At 53.1% G+C, this 22,441-nt stretch overlaps 1 protein-coding gene across 2 annotated transcripts in view; it reads left to right on the forward strand.

The window, feature by feature from the left end:
* The window catches only part of ASTN2 (astrotactin 2), a 358,900-nt gene that overhangs the window by 193,494 nt on the left and 142,965 nt on the right, over positions 1-22,441 (forward strand). For both annotated transcript variants that reach the window (XM_064469222.1, XM_064469223.1), the window contains 3 exons: positions 32-182; positions 13,411-13,577; positions 15,575-15,763. In XM_064469222.1, the coding sequence (XP_064325292.1) occupies positions 32-182; positions 13,411-13,577; positions 15,575-15,763 (507 nt within the window). The remainder of the gene's footprint in view (positions 1-31; positions 183-13,410; positions 13,578-15,574; positions 15,764-22,441) is intronic.

The raw sequence follows: 22,441 nt of genomic DNA on the forward strand, positions 1-22,441 counted from the left end.
GCCAGCCCTAACGGTGCCTTTTCTCTCCAAGGGAAGAAGCGATGCTGTCCACTTACTTTGAAACCATCAATGACTTGCTCTCCTCCTTCGGGCCGGTCCGAGACTGCTCCCGCAACAACGGTGGCTGTACCCGCAACTTCAAGTGTGTTTCGGATCGCAAGGTGGACTCGACAGGCTGCGTGGTAGGTACCGTGGCTACTGGCCCCCAGGGCTGGCGTCTGCTCTGGGGACAAGCCAGACGGGGACGTTGCCTGCTCCCTCTCCAGGGACGTGGTCAAGGGGATGTGTGTGCTGGTGGTGGACTCTTCCCACCCCCGGGGCCTTCACGGCAAATCACATATGCCTTAAGGACCACAGGGAAGGAGCCTGGGGGCTCAGATCAGCAAAAGAAAAATGCTTGAGGCTGATGGTCCTTTTCCTGCTTGTCAAGAAAGCGCAAGCTGAAAGCAATCTCACCTTTTCTCCTGCCTTGTGCTTCCCAGTGTGGGAGAAAGATGAAGCACCTCCCCATCCTCTCCCACTCTGGGCCCCTGTGACACCCTCAGGGTTTTGATGATTTGCTTCTGAACGTGCTCACATCTTGCCAGACAATCTTCTGAGTCCCAGGTTTTGCAATCCCCCCTCCAGAAGACCTCTTAGACCCTAAACCACTAGTTTTGGGCAGAGGTTCTGAATCATTCCCAGCTATTGATGCACAGAGGGGTTTTGCTGTTCTTCCAGAGGGGAGCAGGAGAGCTCAGCAACTCTCCCAGCTCTAACCCGTCTCCCCTGACGGCAAAGCTGCCACTTCCCTGCATGCAGACCAATACGATGTGCGGGGGTGTAGGGTCAAAGTGTTGGGCAACTGGGGGAAACCCGGAGCATCCCTTCTCGCCTGGCTGTTGGAGGAGCCGTCTGCCTGCCAGGCAGCAGGAGGTGGCCCCCGCGGGGGTCCAGAGCTCGTCACCCACTCCGCCTGCCCTGCAAACACACACCCGCTGCTCTGCCCCCTCCCCTCCCCTCTTGCCGTGGGCAGAGCCCCCATCGCCCCATCCCTCCCATCTTGGCAGAGGTGGGAGTTAAGTGTCTTTTTATTTATTGAAGATGTTTATATATGGCAGCCGGGAAAGGTCAGGCTGGAGCGGTGCAGTCCCGGGGGTGGCTTTTTCATTATCCCCTTCTCCGATTGCTTGTTAAGGCCATTTAGCACGACAGCCTGATGTGTCACCAGCAGCGCCCAATGCCATCTCCCCTTGCCGTTCTCTCCCTTTCCTGCTTTTCTTTCCCCCCCATTGTTGTTTCCTTTTGTTCCCTTTTCCAGGGAGCAGCTGCCTTTTTCATCTTTTGGGGGATTTTCCCTGTTTTTTTTGTGGTGTAATTTTTCTCTGAACACCAGTGTGCCTCCCAGACACTGTCAGAAGCAATTGGGGCTCTGATCACCCCATGCTGCTGGGAAGAGATGCCTCTTTTTTAGAAGTCAGGATATATTAAGATAGAAATTGTCAATAAATTACAGGCCTAGCACTTACCACGCCAGTGCACGGAGAGGCAGAAATTGAAAACTGTGTCACTGGGGGAAAATAGCACCCCCCGCTTTTGTAATGTCTAAATGAAGCTTTATTTAAGAGAATGAACCACGTACAGCAGGCAGCGGGGAGAAAGGGGAAGCAGTGGGAGCGGTTCTGCTGGAGCGCATCCCTTCCCTGAGAGCCATGGGTGAGAGGTGACACATGGGGACCGTGAGACCCCCGTCCCCCCACATCACGCTGGGCTCCCAGGGCCGCGCATCCCACAGGGACAGAAGATGGCCACAGAGATGCCTGTCTCTCCTCCCTCTGCTCTTCAGCACTTTTTCTCCTTGCTGCAGGAGTACAAGGTTGCTCTGCCCTTCTCCACAGTCCCTGGTCGTGGGGTGAAGCCTCCCAGCTCCCCAGTCCCAGGTGTAGCCTGAGGCAGCAGAGCTAAGCTCCCTGGGGGGCAGTTTGGAGACGGCTGCTGCATCCCACCTCTGGTCCACGTTTCCCCCTGCTTCCCATTGGACTGACGCCCGGGGCACAGTGCTCCATCCCTCCCAGCTCTCCCAACTCCGTGTGATGTCTTACACTCGTCACCTGCGTGTAGGTCCCCAGCAATGGCAGGGGTGCAAGCAGAGGTCTGGGGGGGCACTGCCCCATGTTTCTGGCCACGGGTCCATGGCTGTCAATCTGAAAAGCCTAAGGGGTGGGCAAGCAGCGCTGCCCCCAGCCCCGGGTCATGCTCATGGGGCTGAGTGGGGTTGCAGGTGATGGGAGCTGAGTTTTGGAGCTCGCCGCAGCCCCAGCATGCGACCTTGCAGCACCAGCCCCTGCGCTGAGCGATACGTCCCCTCCTCATCCCAGCTGGGCTCCTGGAGTCTGCCGGGTGTGCGTTGGGCTTCCAGTGCGGGCAGGGATAGGATCATTTGCTGCAAATTTGCAGGGATGTCAGTTACTTTTAAAGCTGAACTGCCATGAACTCAATTTGCCAATTTGGTAAGTGCTATGGGCAATATTGGGATGTAATTTAATTAAGCTATCCCCTTTTTATAGAGTTCAGGGAGCATTCGTGTTCTAATTTTAGCACTAGGTTTGCTTCAGCTTTACTCCGGACACTGTTTCGCAAATCATGACATGTTGTTAATCTTTACCAGTCAACAGTTTATTAATTTGCCAAGGACCACAGACGTATATAATCAGTGGTTCATCAATCAAGGCTAAATCCAACAAATGTTCCAGGCAGGTACTGAGCATAAAATATACATGCAGCCTTGTAAGCAATTAATACGCAGCAGAGCCGGAGCCCAGCAGCTCAACCAGGGAACAGCACAAATCTCAAAGATTTCTTATTCCTTTTATAGATAATCATCATCTGTTACCAATTCCTTCATGCCTTTAGTACAGCTTCCAGTAATTCTGCGACGACTGGGCATGCATTTATCTTCGGGCTCTTTTAGCAGCATAGGCTCTGCCATTACCTAATTGTCTGGCCTTAAAAGGACTTGGTTGAAATGTTGAGGGCAGTTGTTTGCAGCTCGTGGTGGAGTATCTTTGAGGGTGGTCTCCCTGGGCTTACAAAGGAGAAAAGAGGGTGTCCCTTCGCTTAGTTAAAACTCCGCACGCAAGGTGTCACGTGGAAGACCCCAAAGGCTCTGCGGTGGGGCTCCCATCCGGAGGGGTGGCAGCTCCCCACCTTCCATCCCACACTTCCCATGGGGCCCTTTTTTCCCCTTTTAATGATTTTTCTGTTATTTTTACCTGTACCCAGTAGGTGGCATTAGTGCATAAAGGTTTTCTGCAGTTCTTTTCTTATCGGAGGCTTTTTTTGTTTGGGTGACTTTAAGAAGCATGAGCTGCAACCTTGCTAAGACCTTGGCATTGCTAACTGGGGCCTTGCCTTTGAGCCCCCCCTTACAAGATGACAAAACAATCCCCAAGCTCTAGAAAACTTGTTTCTGTGCTGCTTTTCCTTGTTGCACCCCAGTATTGCTGTCGTGTCTGGGAAGCCATGGGTATTTCCCAAGAAGCCAAAATCCCAGTGAGCTCTAAACCTGCTGGCTCTGCTTTGCACATTGAGTCTAAGTGTACATTTTGTACCATCTTGCAGGGATCACAGCAAACCAGGAGAAATTGTGCTGGAGGAATAAGTCAGATTATTGCCATTACAGGAATATATATCGCTGATTCCTTCTACCAGCATGGTGGTTATTGCTCAGCCAGGAGGGAGGATGCTGAAGAAGGGAAAGTGGTTGGCCCTCATGTGTTGGTGATTTATAATTTGAGATGAAAATCTGTGAATTGGCCTTGAGAGACTAAAGAGGGAAGAAGCAAACACCTGTAACCTGTCTTAAATTCAGGTTTCTTACCTGTCTCTCAGCTTGGCTTTACTCACTGATGCTAGTCCTCTCGTTTGCCCTGGAAAACGTATCTGCCTCATACCTGCCACCCCATGGCTGTACCTGTTGGGGAGCCCCAGCGAGGCAGGATTGCAGCCCCAGGGGAATAAGAAGGGTGAGGTTTTTTTTTTCCCAAGGAAAGTAAGCTTTGATCTTAGTTCATGAGCTGGGTGAGGAGATGGATGGTGCCTCTCCAGTGCAGGTTGGGCAACCTCAGCATCACTGCAGGAGGAGGCAGCAGCAGTTACAGGTATGCAGTGAAGGTGCGTGTCTGAGTCCCGTGGTGCCTCTCAGGGTGGGGTCTCATCACCGTCAGGACCTCCTGGAGAAGCAGGAGGGCACAAGCTACCTAGCTGGTGGTGGGGAGGGCAACTCAGAGTCCCATGCCAAGATAGCAGCAAGATTAGGGCCCTTGTTTCCCTGCTCCGTGAGCAGCTTCACCGCAGTGACACGGCGGCAGATGGGTGTGGGTGGTATGGTCTGATGGTTCTGGAACATCTGCGATGCCCATAGATGTTAGCGAGTTGGTCTTTTAAGTCAGAAGAGAGTGACTTGTGGCACGGAGGCCAAAGATGTTGCAGGGGATGTGGAAGGGCTCACAGCGTGGCTGCGCTGCAGGATCTGTCCCACCTTGGGAGAGGGGTCAGCAAAAGGTAGAAGAGCCTGCTGAGCCCAGGCAGCGGGTGCCGCTGTTCTGCGCAGACATGAAATCCTGCTGATCATCACCATCTCCCTGCTCTCAGGCTGGGGTTCCTCTAGCACAGATTTATTTCTAATTTGAGTGAGGAAAAAAGTATAGTTTGTCTCCAAGCATGATGTGATCGGGGGTCAGCCCATCAGGCAAGAGGGACTTTGTCTGGTTCAGCAGTTTACAGAAGGGAGAGCATCTACCAGAGAGTCTCTTGATGAAGCTGTGGCCCATGGTGACACCGGCGTGGTGTTGGGCCCAGCCTTTTTAGGCAGCAAAGGAGGAGAAATTTGCCATGGTCCATACAGGTGTATAACCCTCAGCGCAGCCTGTCTGGAGCTAATCCTTCTCTTTTGCTCTCTTCCACATCAAAACGATGGGCTGTTCCTTAGCCGCTGCAAAGTGGGGCAGAGAAATGGCTTAATTTAAGAGTGTAACCGTTTCGATGAGAAATGGGATTAGAATTGAAGGAACAGGGCAGTGGCTACCGCTCTGGTCTCCTCCTTCCAGCACAAGTCACCCAGGGGTGTGGGGAGATACTTTGAAATGAAGTGGATGATGCTGAGAACTGATATTCTTGGGGAGAAATTGCGTATTTGGGAGTTTCCGCCCAAATCAAAATGCTGTGCAAAAGTCCCCTGCATATCTGAAAATTCCAAAATATTTTAGTTCAGAACATGTCCTTTCTATGAAGGAGGGAGAAATGTTTAATTCCAACATTATCATCTGGAGTTTTGTGTTATATATTGTGTTATCCCAGTGTACTGCCTGAAATAAAAACAAAATTAGGCAGTGGAAAGCAAAACGTTTCAACCTTGTCAAAATTAAATGCTCTCCTAATTTCCCAATGAATTTTGAGATGTAATTGATGGAATCCCACAAAGCACTTAAGCTTCATCAAATCTGCATTTTTCTGACAGACAATTGTTCATTGAAAAATAAAAACTCATCCGTCCCAGCCTTATGAGGCACCTAGCTAATTATGTTGAAGATGCACACACAAGGGAGGGAGATGGGGAGGAAGCCATTCTCTTCTAATCCCTTTAAAGTTTAGCTGGCTCCTTGAAGCAGAAGATGACTGCTTGTGCACGTTATGGTTGGAAGTAGAAGCCCCCTGAGCTCAACAGCAAGCCCCCCTCCCAAGGAGCCTGCAATTTCGGATTTATCTCATTAAGCTGGGTAACTACCTGTGATGAAAATGGGATTTGAGGAAGAGAGGGAAGCAAAGGATGGCAAAAGCCGATGGGGTTGGTAGCCGGCTGTGGCAGGGAGCGGAGGGGCCGGGGGGGAGCCCACCGCCTGCCTGCTTTTGCTTGAAGTGCTGCAAAAGGTGTTTGCACCACGTTGGCAAGCGGTGGCCAAATTTAAAAGCAAGTGGAATAGCTTAGGAAGCACCAGGGAGTGCTGGAGGTCTCTGCCTGCACTGGGAAGAGGTAGCTTGGTTGATAGAAGTCCCATTTTCTCCAGTGTTGGCTTTTCCAGTGATGTTCCTTGGAGGGCTTGGCTGGCAGCAGCCCTTGCCCCTCTGCTCCCCAGCAAACTGGGATGCTTCATGTGCTGTGGTTGCAGCTGGGTTGGGTCTTCGGGTTCGATTTGGATCATAGGATTTGGTGTGTAGCATTGTGGCTGGGCTGTACCCTGGATGTCAGGTGAGGCAGGAGTTGAATTTCTGGTCTCCCAAAGGTTTCTGGAGGTGCCAGCCTCCACTCTGGCTGGGAAGGAAAAGGCCCCAATGACAGGAGGTGCTGGCGCGCCCCAAAACGGGCTGTTGGTGACTCCTGGAAGGAAAGCAGCTGGAGGGTTTCCACTAGCTTCATTTCCTTGCTCCAGCAGCTCTGAGCACTTACGTCTATGTACGTAGCATCCCGCCAGCTGCTTGAAACAAGTCCATCCCACTTTGAACTGAGATGCAAAAAATACACAGTGACTTGCCCAAGAGGGTCCATGCGAGAGCTGTGCAGTGGCCGGAGGCAACGAGATGCTGCCTCATTGCACGGAGCTTTGGTCTCCTCCGTGGAGCCCCCAGCCCGCTGTCAGAGGGGGAGCAAGCCAAGGGGCGTGAGCTATCACAGCGTGTGCTTGGGAGCCTGGGAGACAGATGGGTTTGATTTTTTTCTGAGGCTAAAATAATGATTGATGATCTTGAAAGCGAAAAGGAAGCAGGGGAAAGGAGGGAGGGGGGGAAAGAGTGGGAAGATAATGACTCTTATTTCAGAAAACAGTTGTAATGTTTCCCTCTGGGAAGGATGCTCTCCCACTGTGGGGTGTTGAGGAGGGGTCTGCCGCAGCCAGGGTGATGAGGACGTCACTGCCCTGAGGAGATGGGGCAAGGGTGACCCTGGAGAGAGACTGCCTGGAGCCGATGGGCACTTCAGTGGCCAGCTTTTTGGCACGTTTTGCCAAAACATTAGGACAGGAGAGATAAATCTCACCCGCAGAGACTGGGCTGTGTACAGCCAGACTCCGGTCCTGCTGCAGCTGAGGAGCACTGCTCGCCGGGGGCCTTCTGGGCCAAGAAAGCGAAGGCAGAATAAGTTGAAGTTGTCCGAATATATATATATGTGTGTATATATATATGAACGCATAGGAGTTACTGCATTTGTATCATTTCTGAGCTCCAACAAGCAAATAACACACATGCCACTGCATAGTTTGGAGTTCATTAAAATGCTGGCACTTGCTTATACCTCAGCAGTGCCCCAGACTAATGTTCTTGTCTCACACTGAAGAGGTTCCTTGGTGAGAAGTGAGGATGCCTCTAAATGAAGGGGGGTGATTAGGGCCTTTGGACATTGCACTCGGTGCCTCTGCAGCACTGAGCCACCAGCACTTTTTGCAGCCTCAGGCTGGCGGTGCTGGGGATGCAGCCTGGAGGAGCTGCACTGGGCAGGATCATGGGGCTGGGGTCCTGGGTCTTGCCTCCAGACGCATCCAGACGTGGGTGTGCAGTACCCAGAGCGGCACTGGGAGCAGGATTTGGTGGCAGTTCCCCTGTGTGGTTTTAAAGAGCTGCGGAGGAGCCGGGCTCGTCTGCGCCAAGAGCATCACCTCCGACACCCCAGTATGGGAGAAGTCTGGGCTTTTATCTCTGACAAAAAGGCTGCTATTGTTGAGAAAACAGAGTGGAATAATAAAAAGGGCAGTTTACTCTCTACAGAAACACTTTATTAAATATTCTGTTTTCTTAAACTTAATAATGGAAGAGAGGAGCTGAGCTGAGAAACCCTGGCAGACAGCTTAGATGGAGAGCTGGTGTCCTCTTGTTTTGGGGATCCTTGTCAGTAATGAGACTTGGATTTTATTTCCAGTGACCCCCTCACCCATCTCACTGCTAATGAGTTTTGTAAACGAGAAAGGAGAGAAAAGGGGCCTTTGCTCACTAATGTGAACAGGGACTCATCCAGAAACTTCATTTCCTAAGACACAATCTTTTACAGGTTTCAGCAGATGCTTTCTTTCTTCTTCTTGAAGACGATCCTCCTGCCGTTGCGTTTGCTCTGGCCGTGTGAGGACGGTGGCGATGGGTGGAGGAGCTGTGCCGAGTGCTGGTGGCAGGAGGCCACGTGGTGTCCCACGCTGTGCTGGCACGATGGCGGTGGGCACAGGCACCCCGATTTGTTCCAAACCGCAGCCCTGTGCATCGGCAAGGCTGGCTCTGGTGGCCTCCCAGGGGTGGCAGCGGGCATGTGGCAGCAGGTCCAACCAGCTCTGCCACTCCATGTCACCTTGGATATGTCATTTAAAAGGCAAAAAAGCCCATTTCTTCAAAAACCTGATAAAAATAGCACTTTCTTATTCAGCATATCCATTTTCCATGCGTACCTGGAGTCTGTCTGCTGACTGCAATCACAAAAATAAGGACCTGGGTGCTCTGCCCAGCGCGGCTGGAAGGTGACGAGCCCGTGCCCGGCTGTGCTATCAGGCAAACCCCGCCGAGCTGCCGGCGGTTCCTCCTTCGCAAACCTATCGGCAACAGCAGGGTTGGGGCATTGTAGCTGTGGGTCACGTTTAGCCTGCAGGTTCTGTATTATCAGTGCTAATGCAGAAGAAGATAAGAAAGTAAGTTTTCTTTTCCAAGCCCAAGAGCACTTTCCAGGGCTGGCTGTCATCACAGAGAAACCAATTCACTCCTGCATAGGCAGTGGATTTGCAAGGCAGTGGAATTACATTTGTATGGTAACGGCTTCTCACTGACTTTTCGGAGCAGACCAGGAGCTGGAGTCTCCCCCTACCTCCCTTTTCTTCTCCATAGCACAGATTAAGTCCCAAACCTTCTTCCCAAGTGGTGAGGTTATTTCTGCTTGTCAGATCCATGGATGAAGGATAGTCTGGAGTTTGAAGCGAGTTCCCGAGAAATGTGGGTCTAACGTGGCAAACCACAAACAGCTTTCTTTTGAATGGCAGACTAACTAGGATCCCTTTGCTTCCCTGGATAAATGGATCCACCGTGTATCCGGACGGGGGTTGCACAGAGGTGGTTGGCCGGGGACTGCGGGGGCACCACGTCTCGCCAGCTTTCCTCCCACTGGGGAGGGACGTGTCACCCGGGATCGCCCAGACAGAGTTATTGGCTGAGTTGCTTATTGATTTTCTAATCATTTTCCAACACAGCCCCCCATCCTGTGTCACTGCCAAGGCAGATCGCAAATTGAACTGCAGCTGAATTGATGGAGGATTGATTAAAACTCACTGTAATTATTGGTTCTCTGCTGCCCGAGCCAGGCAAATCAATGTCAGCAATAACAGATCTGGTCCTTTATAAAAGCCCAGCAAATGCAGAGCGAGCACCAGTTTTGGGAGGCCACTTGGGAGCCCAGACCTTTCAGCACAGCCCGGGAGTCGCAATTAGCTCGAGGCAGTTTTTCCTGGGTAATTTCTGACTACTGTGGGCAAGAGCATAGTTACACCCAAATGGGCTTTAGTTTTCCCCCTGCTCTGATCTGCTGGTGGGACATCTCGATTGCAGATCCTCTGCTCCAGGGATAGGGAGATCTGTAGTAAAGATTTATTGTACCAAGTAGTTGCTCCATCCACCTATTCATCCCTGTAAAACCCTCTGCGCGGGTGGCTGGCGATGCCTTTCCCACCATCTGCCTGTTTGTTTTGCTGGCTGGCAGAGCTCACCGGGTTCCCCTGCCTTGCTGTCCCTGGCATCTTCGTCTTCCCCACCCCCAAAAATCAGGGACACCTCCCGTGTTTGTGCGTTGGCTACCAAAGCTTTCTGTCCCTGAAGAGCTTCTTGATGAGATCTGCTTGAGGGCAGGAAGGCTCTGCAGGGGGACCTGGACGACTGCATCGATGGGCCAAGGCCAACTGTGTGAGGTTTAACAAGGCCAAGTGCCGGGTCCTGCCCTTGGGTCGCACCAACCCCAGGCAGCGCCCCAGGCCTGGGGCAGAGGGGCTGGGAAGTGCCCGGCGGAGAAGGCCCTGGGGGTGCTGGCTGACAGCCGGCTGGGCATGAGCCAGCAGTGCCCGGGTGGCCAAGGAGGCCACCAGCCCCCGGGCTTGTGTCAGCACTGGTGTGGCCAGCAGGGGCCGGGCAGGGATGGGGCCCCTGTGCTCGGCCCTGGGGAGGCCCCACCTCGAATGCTGGGCTCAGGTTTGGGCCCCTCGGGACAAGAAGGGCCTGGAGGGGCTGGAGCGTGTCCAGAGAAGGGCAGGGGGGCTGGGGCAGGGTCTGGAGCACAAGTGTGCTGGGGGACGGCTGAGGGGGCTGGGGGGGTTTAGCCTGGAGCAGAGGGGGCTGAGGGGAGCCCTTCTCGCTCTCTGCAGCTGCCTGAGAGGGGCTGGAGTGAGGGGGGGGCTGGTCTCTGCTCCCAAGTCACCAGTGACGGGACGAGAGGGAACAGCCTCAAGCTGCGTCAGGGGAGGTTTGGGTTGGGTGTGAGGGAAAATGTCTTCCCTGCCAGAGCAGTCAGGCCCTGGCACAGGCTGCCCAGAGAGGTGGGGGAGTCACCGTCCCTGGGGGGGTTCAAAAACATGTAGACGTGGCACTTCAGGGCATGGTTTAGGAGACCTGGTGGTGTTGTGTTGATGGTTGGTCTTGATGATCCTAGAGGTCTTTTGCAACCTGAATGATTCTATGATTCTTGCTGCAAAACTACAGCTGGCTGCAGAGCTGGCTCCCCTCTGAGCCGGGGATCGGTACAGAGCAGAAGGGGTGCTTTCTTTTGCAGATTTTGTGCTGAGCTATTTGCCTGCCATAATTGATGTGTATTCGGAAGCATAATTACAAACCGAAAGGAAACACACTTTGTGGTGATTAAAAGCTGAACTGGAGGAATATCCCAGGGGTGGCCTAGATCAGAGTGGTGTAAAGGATGGGAGGGCTTTGGTGACGTGCTAACCCAGTCCCAGGGGAGAATCCATCTTCCTCTGCGGGCTGGGGAAGATGCTGAGCTCAGCACATGGACCATTGCCAGGGCGAGAGGCCCAAGTGACAGCTCAGAAAAGCCGTGACCAATCCCCTGGCTGTGATCCTGTAACTTCTGTGGACTTAAGGTCCCCTCTGGTTGCCATCAGCACCCTGAAAAGTCCCTTGGGAGCTCCAGAGGGGAATTGAGCAGAGTCTCAGACCTCCCCATCCCCATTGGTGTGGAGAGAGCAGCAGAGAGGCAGATGTGGTGCCGTGGGACAGAAGATGCTGTTTGCAGTCAGCCCTCCGTGTCCTCCAGGGAGGTGTGTTTCTGCCAGTTTGCACAGCTCCTATTCTTACAATGGGGCTGGCAGACGCAGAGGAGACCGCAGGAGAGAAGTGTTGTGTCTGTGGATTCACAAACATGCTTATCCTGATCCTGTTTCCCAGGCAGATCAGCAATGAAAAGCACAGATTGTTCTACGTGCCGTCTCCTCCTTCATACTTATTCTGTGTATGCATCTAGAAGGCTTCCTGCTTCCATGTCTTCTGCTGCCTCATGCCTAGGCAGGGCTAATGTTTCCCAGGCTGCCTGCCCAGGGCCCTGCCTGTGCCGTGCCTGCTCTGCAGAGATGGGCAGCATCCTATTCCAGAGCCCTTTGCTGCCAACATAGAATCACAGAATGGTTTGGGTTGGAGGGGACCTTTAAAGGTCACCTAGTCCAACCCCCTGCAGTGAGCAGGGACATCAACTAGACCAGTTGCTCACAGCCCCGTCCAATCTGATTTTTGAATGTTTCCAGGGATGGAGCATCGACCACCTCTCTGGGCAACCTGGGCCAGGGTTTCACCACCATCAATGTAAAAAATTTCTCCTTTATATCTAGTCTGAATCTACCCTACCTTAGTTTAAAACTGTCCTAACATCCTTTGGCTAGAAAAGCTGCGTGCCTCAACCCTCCCTTGCCTTCCCTTCCCACCTTACCCAGTACCTGCAAGGAAGGTGCTGAGGTTTGCAGGGTCCACCCGAGCTTCAGGGCTGAGGGCGTGGGAGCCAGCCGGGTGTCTGAGGGACGTCGGGCGTGGGGATGCCTGAGACGCTGCGGTTGCTGCAAGTGGGGCAGCAGCTTTGACACTGCTGCTGTAGGGAAGTGGCACAGGGTTTCTAGGAGGTGGAGAGAAACTTCTCATCGCTGAGATGAGGTGGGCCAGGGCTCTCTAAAGTATCTTTCTGATATCCACTGCATGCAGTTTGTTTCTTGAGTAGCCAAGAGTGAGCAAGGTTCAGCAGCCCATCTCCCACCAGGACCCTACCTGTGACAGCGAACATGGGCCCAGGGTCTCCTGAACTTTTATTAATATGTACAGCATTTTGCTCACACAGAAAATTGATTTTCTTTTTTAAGCATGAAATATAGCTGTTTTATAACCTTTCTTCTGCTTGACAAAGGCCATTTATAACCTGCCTTCATCACTACCCGTACAAGCTCCAGTCTAACGCATCTTCAAGAAATTCCATAATGCATTTTTAATTGTGAGCTGCTCCTGGGTGAGATTTATTTATTTTTTCAAGGACTGGGCTTTTTGTTGTTGTTTGTGTGCTTGCGTGTTTGGCAAAAAGGGATAAATAACGCAAGTAGAATAGAAGAGTGCTTTAATCTGGGTGACAATTTATTGATAGCATTTGCCGCCTGCTCGCTTTTATCTTTTGGGACAAGGAAAGCCAGCTGGGGAACTGAAATTAAAACCCAGAGCCAGATCCCCAGCTTGTGTGAGTCAGCATAGTTCCCTTGGCTGTGGAAAACTGTTCTGATGAGCCTGGGCTGCGATCCCATCCTCCCCCAGTCCTGCCTCCACCACGGGCCAGTCCTGCCTGCAGCTGCCTCCTCCCGTAGGAGGATGCTTTCGGAGATGATGCCAAGGCCACATTTGCTGGCCTGCCTGGCATGGGTTGAGATGGTTTTCTGGGTCACTCTCAAGCACTGAGATGGTTTTCTGGGTTGGTCCCAGGTGTTGAGATTTTTTTTCTGGGTCACACTGGGCTTCTCTGCATCTCAGAGGAAGAGGTAACAAATGAAGAGGGTTTTTCCAGCACGTTACAGAGTGGGTCATCACACCTTGCCCCATGCTGGCTTGAGGCGTCATTGCTGTGTTATTTGGCTGCCTCAGGGATTTCACCCTCCTCCAGAGGAAAGATGGGGAGCGTGGCTTTTGCAGCAGACCAGGCCCTTGCCCTGTGGTCCTTGCCCCTTCCCCAAAGGCTGTGCAAGGTGGTGCAGGGCCCTTGGGGCTGCCCCATCCATCACTTGGGATGAACTCATCTCCTTTAGACGTAGACGGAGTTCAGCAGCACAACACACAAAGCCCTCTGGCTCATGGGTGGGCAATGCCCTGGGACTGGGAGGGCACCCCCCAGGCTGTGGCTCCAGGGTAGGTGAGGACCCTCAGGTGACCTTACTGTGTCCCCTCTCGCTGCAGTGCCCCGAGGACCTCCGACCCATGAAGGATGGCACAGGTTGCTACGACTACTCCAAAGGGATCGACTGCTCGGACGGCTTCAATGGCGGCTGTGAGCAGCTCTGTCTCCAGCAGACCCTGCCTCTGCCCCACGACCCATCATCCAGCACCATCTTCATGTTCTGCGGGTGAGTCCCCTCCAAAGCTCTTGCATCTCCTGCTAGGAGCTAAATAGCCCGTGCCCTTTTCCATCCCTGCCAGCCCTCCTGTGCCACCCATCCCCAAACCGGCATGCCCAGCAGGGGAGCTGGGCGCCTGAGAAAAAGGCTTTTTGTGGGGCTGAATTCCAACAGGGTGTGGAGGCACCTGGTTTGGCTGCAGGAAGTACATGTGAGTGCGAGGAGCAATGTGAGCAGATGCACCTTCCTCCTCTCCCCCACTGTGTGACAGTACGGTTTGATCTGTGACTCACCATAAAGGGACCCAAAAATCGTACGTTGTGTGTTGGAGGGGGAAGGTGGAGGACTTGTTTAAAAAATACTACTTTTTTTCCCCCCCCCTCCCCTGTGCCTCTCTTAAAATAGAGTTTCATCCCTGGTTTTGGCTGGGATCCTATAATCCTACACAGTTTAGCATTTTCTCTCAGGAAAATCTCCCTGGCTACAGTATGTTCTAAAAGGAGCTCAGTGATTATCTGGCTTTCTGTTGCACAGCTGCAGCCATCCATCCATCACCTCCCCCAGCCTGTGCCCAGCCCGGCCCTGGGGCCCTGCACATTGCATCCCTTGGCTGGTTCATGCTCTTGGGCACACGAGGAGCCTACTTCATGCCCCTGTAGGAAAGATTAGGGTGAAGGAGGAGAAAAGGAACCCTTTTGGGAAGGAAATCCCACAGAATCCTAACAGTAACTCTGGGGAGCATCTGTTGAGTCCCGATATACAGGTGCAGCAGAGACCACATGCAGCTCGAGCCGATGGCTGCTCCTCTGCAAGCCCAGGGAGCTCTGCCTGTGTCAGCTTCTCTTTTTTTATCCCTTTTTGATGGTTTGTTGGTTCCTCCCCCCCCTCTTTTTTTATTATTGTTTAGCAGCACAGAGCGGTTGAGTCACTGAGAGAGAGCACATGGCCCGTGCCGTGCCTGCAAAAGGGTTTGGAAATCCATATAGGCCCCAGCAACATTTGTGGGGAGGGTCTAGAAAATCTTGGGACATTACATGGTCTCCATGTGCATGCACGCAGAGAATCTGCATTTCAATCTTCCATCCCCAAGGACAGAGACTGTTTCCCTTTCTTCATAATCCCATTTCAAGGCAGAGCTGCACTTCGGGAACAGGCAAGGAAAAGTGCGACAGACGGGTGGGAGTTTTGCTTGCAGCAGTAAAATGCAGTAGAGGACTGGGAGAGGGGAGGAAGCCTGGATGGAGCTGGGATTGGTGTTAGCAGAGCACTGTGGCTATGGGGAGGAAGGGGCAGGCAGGGAATGGACGTTTCCTTGTCAGCTGGGAGCCACAGTTGTAGGGAAGAGACCAGAGGAAGAATAGAAGAAGGGGAGGCAGGATGAGCACATATGCAAAAGATGCCACTGGTGTCTCCAGTGTCTGTAGTTAAATCACATCCCTGCTGCCTGCCTCAGTTTCTCTTACTGTCTGTTGAAGATAAGCATGTGCATCTTACCCACAATGTGCTTGAAAGAGGGATCAAAGAGCAAAGGAGCAGCCATGCTGGAGCTGCTTCCTTGCAGGAGGGCTTTGCTGGATGAAAAAAAGGGCAGGAGCTCGATTTTGCTTTGTTCTTGCCTGGGGAGTGTTTGTACCTGCACTGCAGCAGCATCAGAGGGCACCAGGCAGGCAGGGACTGTCGGCAATGGTCGAGCAGCAGACGCACAGTGGGCCCAGCTCTGCTCTCCAGTGCGGGGCAGCTCTCGGGCAGGAGAGCGTGGCTGCAGGCAGACAGGGTCACGCTGCTGCAGGGAGGATGGGTGTTGGGAGCCAAGCGCTCACTTGCTGGTCACCCAACCAAGCCACTGCAGAGGATGTGGGCTCTGCAACCTCTGCGCCTTCCTGGGCAGCTGCTGCACGTGTTGGCGATGATCGGCTGCGCTTGGCAGAGACTCATCCCGTGGCAGAGCTCGTGGGGTTGCATGCTCTGCGCCTGGCCCATCTCATGTAGCTTACGGTGCTCTGCAGGTGCGTGGAGGAGTACAAGCTGGCCCCTGATGGGAAGTCCTGCCTGATGCTGTCTGACATCTGTGAGGGCCCCAAGTGCCTGAAGTCAGATGCCAAGTTCAACGACACCCTCTTTGGGGAGATGCTTCACGGCTATAACAACAGGAGCCAGCACGTTAACCAAGGGCAGGTGTTCCAGATGACTTTCAGGTATGGCCCGGTTCTGCTCCTAGTTCTGGGAACATCAGGATGGTGGGATGAGACCAAGTCTATTGGTGCAGAGCCAGCATCTCTGATACAGGCACTAGGGGAAGAGAGCAAGAGGACAAGAAGCGTCCATGGTTTTCCTGGTTGCTCATCCTTCCCTCAGGCAGTAGCATCGGACCCTCCCGGGCCAGCGCGTGTCTTGTTGGATGAGTGTTTGATTGCCTTTGAGCTTTTCTTGGTAGTGTTGCCTCATCTCTTTCTGAACATTGATGCCTTTCATCTCCGCAATATCCTGTGACAATGAGTTCCGCCATTTAATTGCTTGTAGTATGAAAGAGCATTTCCTTTGGTGTGCTTTCAACCTGGGCGAGCTGGTTTTATTCAGTGCCCCCAGTTATAGTACTGGGAGGGGCCATGGATACGGCTTAAGAAATAACAGAAATACGCTGAAGGTAAATACCCCACCAGAATGCAAGTAGCAGGTAGCAGAGCGTGTTTGCAGGCTGCGTCCCGGGCATATCAGGAGTGCTGAGGGTCCGATGCAGGCGGGGAGAGCAGGGTTTGAAGAGCCCAGGTCTTTGTCTTTCGGTGCTCATGGAGGAGAGCTTGCTGATAGTTGCTGAATTCAGGGCTGGAAAATGAGTTGATTTATTTATTTTTCTTCGATTCTCCTGAATGCGGCCACATTTTGATCGCGTGTAAACCAAGGTGTGCCTATGAGTTTCAAAGCAGCAGCACTGATCACGGTCAGGAGATGACCCAGCCCATATCCCACCCTGACATGACTCTTCCTTGCCCAGCATCTGCCATGCACTGAGAGTTTCCTTCCCCTTAAGGCACCGAGACCTCATTGCTGTCTCCAGTTTTAGCTGGAATTGTGGGTGTTCATCGCTGCTGGCCATGGTGTTTTTCTGGGCACTTTTTCCCCAGCTGAGTGCAAAGCCTTCCTAGCTATGAATTCTTGCTGAACTCTGGCCTTTTGCTTTCTTGATGGCAGTTGAATTACGAGCTCCCCCAGCACAAAGGCGCTCGGAACGCCACAGCCAGCACAGTGCTTGGAGCCAGCGGAGCCGCGGCCTTTGCTGGAAGTGAGAATTGACAGTACATGAAGGCAATTTTCCCAGTGGGCTCCTCTTTGCTTTCTCTCCCTCCCACGTTACAAGTGTCAGGGGGTCTGTCAGAGCAGAGCCAGAGCTGCAGAGTGGAAATTTTCCATGAGCTGGTGGGTTGAGCTGGTCTGGGGGCTTCAAAAACTCCCCAAACCTATCATTTGGAAATGCCAGACCTGGATGGGCTCCCCTCAAATGAGGTCCAGCCCCAGCTTGTGCCGTCGGTCTCTATGCACCAAACCTCCTTTTGCAGAGGCTTTAATTTCCTCTCCAGCTCATCTGTAGCCTGCCCTTTGCTTGTACTGCAAAGCAGGAGGGTTGGAAAGCCATCCTTCCCCTGCCTCAGCCAGGGCTGGGGTCTAAGGGCTGCTTTGTCACTGTGGGAAGCAAACACGTCCCCCATCCTCAGGGATAAATTCCAGTTGGAAAACACGCAAGGTTGCCGGTGGGTCTGGTTTATCCTGGGACATGTGGCTTCTCCAAGTCATGCCGTCTGAGGGCATCCTGGGGATGGTGGGTTTGGGCAGTCCCAGGCTGGACCAGGAGTGCTCTCAGGATAAAACACCTTTGGTGTTGGGATTGCATCATCCAGGGCTCAGAGCCCAAAGCAGTCCCTGGGGCTCTGGCTGACAGGTTTTCAGGTTAAGAAAAAGGGCTGCTAGTGATCTGTCCTCCTTCCCACGGCTGGCACAGCTCCTGCCGCGCTGTGTGGGTGATGGCCAGGGTGCATGCTTTTCCCGGTGATGGTCTTTGCAGTGGGAGCCAGGTTCTCTGCACAAGCTCGCCACCACAAACAGGTTTTTCAGTGCCCAGCATCAGCTGGGGGACTAGTCCCATGTCTAGCAGCTGTAAGGGGTGGGAGAAAACAGATCTGAAACAGGAGCAACCTGCAAAGTGTGCCTGCGTGTTGCAGGCTGTAGAATGTGATGCGCTGGCTGGGCAGACCTGGGAGCCTGGCAGGAGGCAGCATGTCTGCTCCAGAAATGCTTTCAGCAGCCTGGAAGGTCAGCACAGCCAACCTTTCCCATCTGAATGTAGCCTAGTGGCTCCAGAAGCACCAGGCAGTGATGAGAAGGGCTCGCTTCCCCGCACACAGCGTCCTTCCCCGCGGCCAGGCTGCCCGGTGTGTCGGAGGGTTACGCTGTAGAAGCACCGTTATATCATCTCCTAACAAGGGAAGAGAAGGAGGTTAATGGAGAAGAAATTATTAACTAAAAGGTGTAATTTGCCTCTGATTTTCATAGATATTCAAGAATCTCTCTGAGCATTAAGACACCAGCTGTTAGAGAAGCCCTTAATTTGGTGCATTTGAAACATAGCAGGAAGCTGCCTAATACCAGGGATTAAAAGCCTGTTTCTGCAAAGTAGGAGCAAGAACCTGCTATCAGAACAAGGGGCTGAGTATTTTAGAGGGATTTATAACTGCTGGGATCCTTTAGCTATGCAGATGTGACAGTCCTTTGAATGGTGTCTGCTTCCCATGTCACCGCATCTTCAGTGTCTTTAATAAATAGGATATTCTCAATCCGCCAGGCATGTCAGCATGGTGTTGGGAGGAAGGTGGGAAAAGCCTTCTCTCACACCTTGACCTGGGCAACACCTACCAGTTACAGTGGTATTTCCATCCCGTTGGAGTTGGGTGGTCTCTGTACCACCCAAAGGTCTGCCCATGCTGATTAGAGCCTCTGCCCTTCTGTGGTGGCTGCATGGTCCTCCCGGCTGTGGCTTGGCACGGCAGCGGGATGGAGCCGGTGTAGCGCCGACAGCTTTATTGTGTCTGGCCAGCTCGAAAGGATGGGGATGTGCAGTGGGTACCTCTAGAAGGCAGCGTAAGGGCGGTGTTTGACATGAGCGTGCAGCACAGCAGGCTGGTAGTGGGAGAGCTGCACAGCTTGCAGATCCCAGACCTGAGACCAGCCTGCAGTTCTAGTTAGTGCTGGCTCAGATTTTGGTTTTACCCTTTAACCCACATCATTTTATCCAAGGTAGTCGGGCAGCACCCAGACACTTCGGGGGCATGACTGAGGAGATGGTAACACCCAAGGGAAGGATGGAGGAAGTAAATCTTGGCTGCTGTGAGCAGGGATGGGCAGCAGCCAGAACAGTTCACACTGCGTGCACTGTATGTGCTCTGTATATACACCAGCACTGGTGCAACACCTCGTTGTGCTGCACAGACCCTGTCCCTGCTCGGACGTCCCTTCGTGCTGGTACCAAGGACCCTTTCCCCATCCATCAGTGTCAGTGAAGCCACAGCCCAGCAGGACCGTGAGCACCACGGCATCCCTGCAGCTCAGCTGGAGCCATCATGAGTTAGGAGTTCTGTGGACAGCTTTTTCCGTACTGAAGTGGCTTAATAACCACTAATTATTGCTGTGGTGTTTGGCGTGCTCGCCTGACCTGTTGGATAAGCCCGTGTCAAGGCTCCTGCTTGGAGGAGTGTGCCACGTCATTGCTGCTGCTGTTTTATTGCAAGCGTTTAAATCAAAGCACTCCTCCGGTGATGCTTCTGCCATGCAGTCCCTCGCCATGCACTTTGGTGGGGGGCAGAGGAGGGGTCTTTGGTCACACACCAGAAATTCCCCTTGCTCCTTCTGCTGTTGAGCCGAAAGCACGTTCAGAGTCTCTGCCTTCTTCTGGGCATCCCTCTTTTTTTAAAAAAAAGGTTCTTCTCTTTTGGCAAAACACTGTGCAATGTTAATAAATATTTGGGATTGGAGCTGATCTATTCCAGTCACACCTCTCGGTCTAGCCGGGAGGCTCAGCAGTGGATCCAGCTCGCTAAAGACTAGATTAGAGCAATTTTCCCCCCGTTGCCTCACGGTGGGGCAGAGCCCAAACTCCGCACATCCCCAAATCTTGGGGGGATTATTTTCCAAATGGGTTGTTTGTTCATTCCTTATCTGTTTTGTGCCATCTCTTTGCCTCGAGGGAATAGAGATTTTTGTTTAAGAGCTGTTTGCAGTTTCAGACTGTTGCTTTTATGCCATTAATATGGAGAAAACCCAAATTACTACCTGTGGAGCCAGCTTTACTCACTGGGTTATTACTGCACGGCAAATGGGATGTCAGAGCAATGTGCTGTGGAGCGCTCCCCAGGGAGCAGCCGTCTGCCCTAACCGGGGTCTCTTCCCATCCCTGCCTCCAGCTCTGCCTCTCATCCTGGCTCCGGCTTCAGCTTGGCACAGTCCTGAGACATGGGGAGCACCCTGCTCACCCGCACAGCCCGTTTGATCCCCCCGAGCAGAGACGCAACGAGTCTGGGGAGTTTCTGGGTGTTGGGCTCAGCTAAGCAGCCAAAATGGTTTGGTGGCTGGAGGAGAGAGAGGTTTTGTCAGCATTCCCTCGCTGCTCAGTGCAAAAAAAATGGCTCAACACTGAGTGTTCTCCCCTCTCCAGAAGCAGGGAGGGCAGTGCTGGAGGATGCAGGGCTGCTGTGCTGCGCTGAGCACCTTCCCGCAGATTGAAACACTCTCCATCCCTCTGCAAATCAGTCCTTGTAGGATGCTGTTCCGCACATCCCCCCCTGTAAAATAGGGCTGCTACTTCTTTACGGCCCTGGGGAAGGGAAAGGGTGGGTTGGAAGCGGTGCACAGTGCCGGCCGGTGCTGCTGAGCACAGCACCGAGGTGGCCGGGGTGCTGTGGGGAGGGACGGGCACCCCCTCGCCCCGAGCGCTGCGAGCCTGGCAGCCGGCTCTGCCTCCACACAGCTACGTTAATGCTGTCAGGCGGCGCGCTGGGTCGCTGAACCGATGCGGGAAATTGTCATAATATTGATGGGGAGTTTGGCAAGTTAATTTTAAATCTGTCACTCCTTCCCCTCGCTGCTTCTCAGCCCTTAATAAACTAGCATGGCAACGGCGGGGCGTGCTGACAGCTCGGCGCCATCCCCGCCGGGGGGCTGCTTTTGGAGATGTCCCCACCCCATCGCTCCCCCTGCACCAGGGGAGGCCTTGTGTGAGCTGCACCCAGTGTCTCCCCGCCCATGGGTGGTGCCAGGATGGGTGCTCAGCCAGCTGTGGCATCGCAGCTGGGTGCGGGAGGCCGGCTTGGGGCTTTGCTGGTGCCTCTCAGCTTGGAGCTCACGGGCCAGCCCCAGCGAGAATGGCCTGCCTCCCCCATGGCATCACAGCTGTAGCATCTGTAACTCGTTAAATTAACACTATTGATTTTTTCATATTTTTTTCCTTCTCTTTGAAACCTCTGAGCACAGAAGTTATAATTGCGCTGTTTATTATTCCTGTGCTGGCGAGCTCGGCGCCAGCCGGTACCCCAACGCCTTGTTTACCTATTACCCTTCAGGCCAGGATAACGGATGGGTCTCTTTTCCAGTGGCTGCCTTCCATTTCATTCCTCTTTTTATTATTTGTTGCTGCAATTCTATTACCTGTTCACAACTCTGAAGCCTCACACATACTAGTTGGAAGCAGTGATGTCTTTCCAAGCCAGGCTAATGCCTCAGGCCTTGGTCCTCAGTAGTGGGTAAGGGGGTCAGTAGCACTTTAGCAGCTCCATGGAGCTGTTGTGCGATGTGACGATGCTCCTCTCTCCGCCCGGCTCCCAGCGTGTGCCATGCAGGAGCACTACCTGCTCCCAGCCAGGGATGCTGCCTTCGGAGCAGAGATGTGCTGGTACCCGCTTCTGGCCATGCCTCACGCAATGGCTTTACAGCCCCCAAAGGGCCCCCATCTGAGCCTTTTTTCCTCAATCCCCCAAGGGCCCCTGAAAAAATAAGCCATTTTTCATCAATCCCATATTTTCCACCTCTCAGCCTAACACTGGGGACATCCTGGCTGTTTCTTGAGTCCATCCAGCCCTTTTCAGAGCCCACAACAGGTTGCACATAGACACATGCTCTGTATTTTGAGTGCATCCTCACTGGCCTTGAGATTTTACCAATCCAATGCGTAAATGACTAATGGAATTAGCACAGCACCCCATCAGTTAGGTTACTATTGCATCCTGCGTGCATCAGCCCTGCTCTGTTTCAAAGTTAGCATCCCACCAAGAAGGGGAACAGATTGTGTGACTTTAAGCTGGTATTTCCAACAGTCTGCAGCCACATGCTTTTGCACCGGATTGGTAGCGGGTTTTTTATTCCTGTAGCAAAACAGAAGCAAGTCTAGTGCCAGTGATATCCTGAAGACAATGCAGAGGTCCAGGGCAGAAGAGTTGTTTTTTAAAATACACAGAGGTGTTAGTAATAGAGGTATTTTAAGTACTAGAGGTTTTTCAGACTCACTCTGCGCCTGGCGTGGGTAGGATTTAGGGAGCAGGCAGCACATCCTTGCCAAGCATGGGCATGGCTATCACAGCCACCTCCTGCTCTTGCTGCTCCAGATGCGCCCCTGAGCTGCTCCGTTTCATTCCAGTCTGTGCAGGCAGCGGGGTAACCTCGCATGGGGTCAGTCTCTGCTGTTTGGCCATTGCCCACAAGAGCCCCACCACTCCCAGTACGTGTGCACCCTGGGAAGGAGGAGGGACAGCGGGAAGGGAGCTGCCAGCACAGCCAGAGCCCAAAACTGCATCCATGACTTGGGGCTTGGCCTCCTTCCCCAGCCCCTCCTGAGC

Source organism: Phalacrocorax carbo, chromosome 18, assembly GCF_963921805.1.
Source record: "Phalacrocorax carbo chromosome 18, bPhaCar2.1, whole genome shotgun sequence".
Taxonomy (NCBI): Eukaryota; Metazoa; Chordata; class Aves; order Suliformes; family Phalacrocoracidae; genus Phalacrocorax; species Phalacrocorax carbo.